The 8,944-nt window shown below is 38.5% G+C and overlaps 1 protein-coding gene across 1 annotated transcript; it reads left to right on the top strand.

Moving 5' to 3' along the window:
• Positions 1 to 2,260: 2,260 nt before the first annotated feature.
• LOC149286329 (sulfotransferase 2B1-like) lies at positions 2,261 to 8,730 on the top strand. The gene is made up of 6 exons (XM_089494205.1): positions 2,261 to 2,393; positions 2,851 to 3,059; positions 4,511 to 4,637; positions 7,213 to 7,307; positions 7,941 to 8,121; positions 8,615 to 8,730. Exons 1-6 carry the CDS (start codon positions 2,261 to 2,263, stop codon positions 8,728 to 8,730), a joined length of 861 nt encoding a protein of 286 aa, XP_089350331.1.
• The last annotated feature ends 214 nt before the right edge of the window (positions 8,731 to 8,944 follow it).

Below are 8,944 nucleotides of genomic sequence, written 5' to 3'. Positions count from 1 at the left end.
AAGATGAGTGAACTTTTGATTAAACAGGAAGAAATGTATTCATGAAGAGAACGTGCAGGTTACATGTAATCTCTAAACATTTCTGGAAATCTATACCTTATCTTAAAAGGGTCGGGTCTTAATTGTACAGTTTTGTTGACTCTAAAGAATGCGAGGGCTCAATAAACATCCATATTTCTTGCTAGACAAGGCAGAGATTTAGCCTGTACTATCCGCAGCATCAGCAATATTCATACAATCTGGAACATTCTGGTGAAGAGACCCATTTTTAGAAGTGAAGTTGAACCCACAGTTAGATTTGATGGTGGGCTTTTTTTACAATGCTCGTAGACATGGTTAGTGGCCATAACTATCTTATCTTAATATCAGTTTAATTCCAGGGCTAATGTTTTCCTGGGTTATATTCCTGGAACTGGAAAGCGTACAGATTAGTCCCCCATAAATAACTGCATTAACTGAATGAGGGTAAATTCTGCCACATAGGCCCAGGGTTGGCAAAAAACATGGGGTTGGCAAAAAACATGGGGATTACAATGATTTGCCCTGACAGGGCCAGGCACTCCTCACCTGTGCCACCTGACGCGTCCGTGGCATATGAATCAGGTGCCCAAATGGCGCATGCCTTGTCCAAAACGTACATCTTAGCCATTTGATAACCAAAGCTAAACACAATAAAAAAAAACCTAAACTTATGCACCCATTTAAATATAACTAAGTAATCCTAAATAATGAATTCATAAAAAAAACCCCTAAGGGTTAAGCAAAGGCTGCTGAACAATCTATAATAGCCAAGTTTATATGAATTTATCACAAAATCACAAAAAGAATACTAAATCGCTGTTCTCTCTCTGGGTGCACAATGCGTTACAAATCATCACATCCAGCAAGTTCTAACACTAACTTTAAAATAACAAAAAAAAACGCTTAAACTAAAACAGGGAAAACAGAACCAAGGTGCTTACCTGAAGCACATAGAAAACAAATAGAGGAACAGGATGTAGCAGGTTAAATACAAAAACAAAACCGTAAACACATAAAATAAGGCACGGTCATACAATGAACTGGATGCACACTACTGTGGCAGCATACACGACACAGAGCTTGACGTTGGACTTCTAGGCAGCCAGCAGCAGTATTTTCCCTTCTGATCTTGGCATACTCATGATGCGATAGATCAAATAGCACATTGCTGGAGAAGGGCTCTCATTGGCTGTTGCTGGACTTTGGAGCACTAGCACCAGCAGTCTCAGTCTTGGTTAACATGGCAGAGGATTTTGTATTACATCCTGTTTTCTGGAGATGTAGTATTACGTCCTCCATCCTTAAGGGGTTAACATGCATTCTTTTATATGCTTCCTTCCTCCTTATTGGGCCAACCATTTGGGCAAATAATTGGCTGTTTCAAAAGGACAATCAGTGGTAGGAAATGCTTTCGGTTCATTCGCACAGGGGTCTCGTTAGGTCCCCCTGTAGCATGCAGTGAGCCTGCACTGGAGATGACTGGCATTAACCTCTGCATAGCAAAGAGGTACATGCGCTTAAGTATGTGACGAACCAGGCTCACACATGGACTGTAATGTTAATAATAGTGGGTGATCTAGTATGGAGGGTGCTAACCTGGAGGCTAGCAGCAAAGAAGAGGAAGTTGGAGGTTCCAATGAGTTATTTATGGACTCTATTCTGTTCCTGATTGGTTATTTTGTGTTCTGTTTTTTAACTTTTTATCTTTGCTGCTGGAGGTTTTGTAGTAAAAAAAAGTAATGCAAATATTTCCCTCCTGTCTCTTTAATAAAATTCAGAATAAATACCAGTTCTTAAGAGCTATATAAATAAATGTTTTAAATAACACAAGAAAAGTGCATTTCTGTATATAAAATATAAGTAACCAAAAAGAAAAGCAAAAGTTGTAGTTCAATGAGTTCATAATACATTCACAGCAAATATATCTTAGTTTCAGAAACCACTACAAGCAGTTTGTACTGTAGACATATATATCTGTCAGCTTGGTTAATGTATTATAGTTTTGTTACGTTACATATCTGTAATATAGAGCCTTGGCTAGCAGTGCTAGTACTGCTGCTACCCCTATTACCACACAACATGTGTACATTTAATCCAAAATAAAAGAAAAATAGCGCGGCTGTAGACTGTCACAGACATTCAGAGCCTGATCTAATGATATGAAACATGAAGGATTCTAAGTAAAAAATGCATATTTTATAATTTATTGGTAATTTTTTTTTAAATTCCTCTGTAGAAAATGGCAGATCACTTTTTATATAAAGGAGTACAATTTGCAAGACATGTACACTCTGAAGAATCTCTCGACAACGCAGAAAACAAGTTCACGGTATTTGATGATGATATTTTCAATGTAACTTATCCAAAATCAGGTAATACATTTTAAGGTTATATCATGTAATATCAGTGTTGATTAGCTGATTAAATCTGTTTCAGTTGGAATATTCTTTAAGAGGATTGTTCACTAAATTAACTGTACAGTTGAGTTAAACTTGTGAACTAATCAGCTACACATCATTAAGGGCCAGTCCTCATAAGTTTCTGCAAAAAAATGCATAATTAAATTAGTGTTGTAATATCCAAGAGATCAGCTTATATTAACATTGTATGTATCACTGCTAGTTTTGCCCATATTGCAGGAGAAAATTACCAAAGGTGGCCTTTCATAATGCTTGATGAAACTAGTGAGTTAAAATGTTCAACTGCAAACTTCTGACACCTGAGATCTACAAATGTAATGCTCTAGCAAATACATCTACCTGCAAATGAATACATACACCTACAATGCAACTTAATACTTTAATAAATAGGGTTTTACCTTTCCTACAGGTACAAACTGGATGATAGAGATATTGAATTTGATCAAGTACAAAGGAGACATTTCTTTGAGTAACCAAGTTCCGATTTATATGAGATCACCATGGTATGAAGCAGTAAGCAGTAAAGAACAGATTGAAGTACTAAAGCATCCTAGGATACTATCTTCTCATCTACCATATCAAATATTTTCAAAAGCCTTCTTTGAATCAAAAGCAAAAGTGAGTATTGGGATGAGACTGATCTCCATCGCACCCTGACATACAGGAGACTGTCAGTGTCTTAAAGTAAATCACTGGGGAAAAGAGGAAATGTGTTAAGGCAAATATGTTGTTCAGTGCTTTAGCAGATGCATCTTGTGTTCAGTAGTAAAATCTGCCTTGGGATAGACAATCGTATAATGTCAAACACCGACTTTGAATGTATGCTCCATAAGTGAGAAGAGCACATAAAAGAAACCCCAAATGATATTAATGAAGTACAGTAGGGTATACGGTAGAATCAACATACAAAAACATGTTATACCTTATCATTATAACCTTTCTATCTGCTGCACATAGCTCATTGAAAAGCATTCACCTTCATTATTCTTCTCACCTGTTGGTTTGCTTTATAACGTTGGTGGAACTAGAAGACCAGTCTGTAAAAGTCAGCATTTATATACAAGCATCATTTTGTGTATAGTTTAAACCTTTGTCGCATATAAATAAATGTCTTCATTAAATACATCAGATCAGCATATGGTTCATCTGCCATGTTCCTCACGCTATTTTCTCCTTGCTATTGATAATTCTAGCTAGATGCTCAAATACTTTTTGACTGTGTACTTCCTTACGTGTCTGTCACTAGATACTAAGCTACTGGTAGCAACTGGACTTGTGCTGTGCGAACATGAAAACGAACCTGAAGGGTGCGTTTTCCTTGTGTAGCCCGAATATCATAGAAACGAACATGGCGGCGGCAAAACTTATACGAAGACACACAACATGAAGAATCTTCGTGTTCGTCTTCGTTAATCTACTAATCTGCCATGCCCCTTCCCCATCTAGCCTACCTAATCTACGCAGCATCGCAGGGGTTAACGGGAGCAGAGATCTGTAGGTTTGTGCGAAGAGTTAAAGGTCTGTGTGAGCGACTCTATTGGTCGCATGCAAGGGCCTCCTCTGGCATCATTGGTCGCTCATACAGACCTTTTACTCCTGGAGCAGGCGGTCTCCCCAGGCGGAAATTCACCATCAGGAGTAAAAGGACTGTACGAGTGACTCTATTGGTCGCACATACAAGCCTTTAACTCCTGGAGCAGAGAGACCAATGGTCTCCCCAGGCTCGTACGGACCTTTAAAATTGTATTAACCCCTTCTGAAAAAGAAATGGAAACAAAACGAAGAAAAAAAACAAACACGAAGAATGTACAGGAATATTCACCTGAACACATGAATGGGCAAATATTTGTGTAATACAAAGATTTTCTTCCCCGCGAAGACGAACACGATGAGTTGGCGGCGTCCAAGTCCATTGTTCCTTAGGTTTGTATGCTCAGACAAAGAGTATTCCCTGTGTCATCATTTGATTTTACTCCATTTTGTCCAAATCAAGCAAATATGTTAAGGTTTATTAAATAGAAATATTAATAAAAGTATCAAATACATATCTAACTTTTATACAATTTCAGGTTATCTACACAATGAGGAACCCTAAGGATGTCTTAGTGTCTAATTACCATTTCAACAAGATAGTCAGCTTCTATAAAGACCCTGAAAGCTTCCAGATGTACTTAGAAGACTTTTTGCAAGGAAATGGTCAGTCATTTGTATTTTATTTTAGAAAGTTTAATAATAGGTAAAATATAAGTATATTAATCCAATGTTAACATCCAAATCCCTCACTATATCATTTAAAGTTGTGTAAAATCAAACTGTTCCAGACATTAATCAATGGGTTGTGGGTTGGCGATGACGGGATGGTCCTAGAATCCCGTCATGTTAATTTACGCTATGCATAAATACATTTTAACCCCTGGAGTGCCAGCTTCTATGTCAGCTCAGTCAATCTACCACACACTGGCAGTCTAAGGGCTATTGCCTAAAGCAATCTTTCACATCTCCTTTCTGTAGCACAGCAGGGCTGCCCTACAGCTTCTAGGCTGACAAACAGCCTTCTTCTACCTTCCTGGCTGAAATTGTGCACACAAGACCTCTGTTAAAGACAAATGCCTCACATTCACTGTTAAACGAGAGGCACTGTGTGGGGAGAAAGAAGCAAGCAACATGTTCCACAGTGCCATCTTTGCCTGCAAACAGCTGATCTGTGTTATCATTGCCCCTAAACAACTTGTCTGTGCCATAATTTCCCCTAAAGAAGGTTGTCTGTGCATTCTTTGCCTCTAGTCCATCCCTCCCTCTAACATAAACTCTGGCACACATATGTAAACACATTTATTCATAGACATCCATTCTCACATACATACCCTGAACAATTTTGAACTGGCACAATTTTACCACTGTATCATGTTATGCGATGCACAGTTTGCATTAAAGTGACAGTTTAACATCCATGATACCCTCACTATAGAATAATGCATATTTAAAAAAAACCACACACACTTACCTGACACAGAATAGGCAGCCCTCCTCCTCCATGGTCTGACTATCCATAGTAGCACTGAACAGAGTTTGCTGAGCTAGCGCTGAGGAGTACTGTATATCATGTGTATTGAGATGTGTTTGGCCAAACATATCCCCTGCGGTGCAGTTAGCTAAAGATGGAGGGGCAAATGCACTTGCACAATGGACAATGCAAACGTTAAAAGGGACCACACAACTGCCATGTGCATTAAAGTGTCCCTTTAACTGGAGGGAGTTAAACCAGATTTGTGGTTACCCCGTGTGATCCACAAGTTCATCAGAGCCAAAGACACTATCGAGAACATCCCAGGGCTCCCCGACGCCACAGCCAAGACTGTCTGGGCTAACGTGTCGTCGAGCAGGCTAACCAACAGGCATAAAGACATGGCATGGATGGCCATTCAGGTAGGCCTCCCCCTAAGGACATTTATGCATGCCAGGGGGCTGTGCAGATATAGACATTGTGGAGGAGGAGACTTCTCTTCACTTGTTCTGGCAGTGCCCGTTTGCACAGGCTTTGTTCAGAGCCCTGGAGCTGGATCTCAAGGACTCTATCGAGAGAAAGTACCTGTCTTACCATTCGGTACTTTACGGACTTTTTCCAGGAACACACACGGAGAGCGCCATTGAGGATGCTTGGCGTCTCATGTGCTGTGTAAAGGACACTCTATGGTTTGCCAGGAACCGCCTGGTGCTGAGGAGGGAGCAGGGTCACAGTCCGTGACTGCCTCAGGCTTATCCACAGCCTCCTGAGAGACTACTCTCTCAAGGACAGTCTAGAGGCTGAAGACTAGCCCCATTCTTCTCGCCCCCCCCCCCCCCCATTTCCCCAGGTTATGTTCCACCAAGTGCTAACCATATGCGCCACGTCTGGAAATGTAATTGTACACTGCTTCTACTGAGCTTTCCGTAACTGAAGTCGTACTGTAACGTGTATTGCCCTGCGTTGCGTCGCAGTACTGATTATCGTCTACCTGTACCGATAATACCGATTTATGTACTCCTGCTAAAACAGGTTGATGTCTGTTTTATCATAATCAGTTTGTATAATAAACTTAAATACAAAAAAAAATTAAAGTGTCCCTTTAAATTTTAGGAAATGTTGTGAAGCTAATGAGGTTCCCAGCTTCTTTTACATTACATAACTTTTTATTTACAGAGTGACAAGAGATTCATTAGTGATCCTTCACTCCTTCCGCTGGTTCATGACTAGTCAACTAGCCCACTGTCCTACTCTGCTTGGATATACTTTTAAAGCTGGGGTATCATCTCAGAAAATGCAACAGGGAAGAGCTCAGGAAATAGAAACCATAACATCTAGTATCAGTAGCGGGGAAATTAATGGAAATTATGTTAATCTCATTGATACATAAAAAACCATTAGAATCTCCTCTATTCTAACACTCGCTGCTCAAATCCAACATTACAGACTTAAGGGTAATTTATAGAAGTAATCCCTAGAGTCTACAAAGTCTCCAAGAGAATCCATAGTAATCTATATCTATAGCAGTTGCACTGCTTTTCAATGAGGGCAGCAAAAAAACAAGATGAAAAATGTGAAAATATCACATCCCTCCCAGGATAAGTATCTTTGTTACCCCCACTCCAACTATAGTGTGAAAAAAAATAAAAAATATTGGTGTATGTATAAACCAAAGTTTTAGCTCTCTAAAAACAACAAGAAAAAAAATCTATGCAAGTCGGATGTAGCTGAATATAAACTTTGGCTCTGCTTTTGTTCTCCCAACAGTAATATATGGCTCTTGGTTTGATCATGTCAAAGGATGGTTGCAAATGAAGGATGATAATCGCTTCTTCTTTATTACATATGAAGAACTACTTCAGGTAAATGTAAATAGCATGTGAAATACAGTTGCTTGCGTGAAATTCTGAAAATACTTTGCAGTGTCCTTCATAACACAGCACCATCTGTAATAGTGATGGGGACCCTAGGCTCCGGCTACCCGGAGCCTTCCCTTGCGGGATGTGGCCAGGACTGCACAGTGACATCAGCGGGCGGTCCTGCTGATGTCGGTGAGCGGTCCTGTTGACATCGGTGGGCGGTCCTGCTGACATTGGGGGTGTTTACTTTCTAAGAACCTTGCACTTAAACTTTTTTTTACCAGCTTCCAATGTAACTCTCAAGAAAGCCACAGGGACTGGTAAAGTTTGTGGAAACTGTTACTTTAAGTCCACTAACATCACACAGCACCTGACATTTCCTGAAATGCGTTCTAATTTGATCAAAGGTCATGTAATATGAACATTTTCCCGGTGCTTCTTTCTGCATTTTTATAGATATGTTAAAATTTGTATATCTGTAAAAAGAAATTATATAATATATTAAACTCATTACTTTCCCTCTCTTTTATACAGTCACTTTTTGCTTGTTGAATAAAATGCACAACCTGAGTAAAAAAATACGGTGGAACAATATTTCAACATTATATAAATAGTCTATTATTCGCTTCTTTTCAGGACCTTAGAGGTAGTGTGGTGAGAATCTGTAAGTTTCTAGGAGAAGAATTAGAAGATGAAGCTATCGACTTAGTTGTGGAACATTCTACCTTCAAATCCATGAAGGAAAACAAGATGTCCAACTGGACTACGGTTCCTACTGAAATTCTTGACCATTCTAAAGGTTCCATTATGCGCAAGGGTATTTATCATCTGATAAAAGTTTAAATAAACTGAAATTATGATAAAACTGGATAGTGATCTGCAGAGTTGCTTGAAACTTTACTTTTCTAACTAAACACATGGCTATCATATAGCTAGGTAGAAGATCCTCATATTTATTTTATAGAGCGGGTTTTGATGGATTTCTCTGCATGCTTTACTTCATGTGATCTAGATTAGTCATTCTATCAGGGTTATACATACAAATTAAACAGCTTCCTTTAATCTTGTGGGAAATCCTGTGGGTTAGTTTATACGAATAATTAAATTATCTAACAGAGTTTCTGGTCATATAAAAATCCATCTTTCAATAGTTAAAATCTTCAACAAATAGAGAGCTTCTTCATTCCCCCAACACTAGTTTCTGTGAAATAACCAAAAAGGCAATGCTATTTTGTTCTTGTTGATTTCATTTTTTCCTTCGGTCTACCACAAATAAATCTTGTTTATTTTGCTTCTAATTTTATTTGCAGGTGTCTCGGGAGACTGGAAGAATCATTTTACAGTGGCCCAGAGTGAACTTTTTGATAACATTTATCAAGAGAAAATGAAAGATTTAGACTTTAAGTTCTTTTGGGAAGAAAAATGATGATGAAGAATGAGTTTTCAAGTTGTACATTATGTTATATGACCACTTTATATGTAAGAATTACAACTTCTGTCAACAATTTGAAAAATAAATTGTCTACTTTAGAAAAGGTAATTGTATGTAAAATAAAAACAAATATAATATATTATTTGGAGTTGTGGCAATTCATTCATAGAAATGGGTGTGATTTATTCACATGAATTTCCGAATAGTA

Source organism: Sceloporus occidentalis, unplaced genomic scaffold (genome assembly GCF_023333645.1).
Source record: "Sceloporus occidentalis isolate IW3139 unplaced genomic scaffold, rSceOcc1.0.p SCAF_70, whole genome shotgun sequence".
In the NCBI taxonomy this organism is placed as follows: Eukaryota; Metazoa; Chordata; class Lepidosauria; order Squamata; family Phrynosomatidae; genus Sceloporus; species Sceloporus occidentalis.
Note: the sequence above shows the minus strand (reverse complement) of the source record. Positions and strands in the feature narration are given on the sequence as shown.

Excerpts from the sequence above, each read along its gene's own strand:
- LOC149286329 (XM_089494205.1), top strand. The coding sequence starts at position 2,261 with ATGGCAGATCACTTTTTATATAAAGGAGTACAATTTGCAAGACATGTA. Across the intron at positions 7,308-7,940 it reads CATATGAAGAACTACTTCAG|GACCTTAGAGGTAGTGTGGT; the intron begins GTAAATGTAAAT and ends GCTTCTTTTCAG. Across the intron at positions 8,122-8,614 it reads AGGTTCCATTATGCGCAAGG|GTGTCTCGGGAGACTGGAAG; the intron begins GTATTTATCATC and ends TTTTATTTGCAG.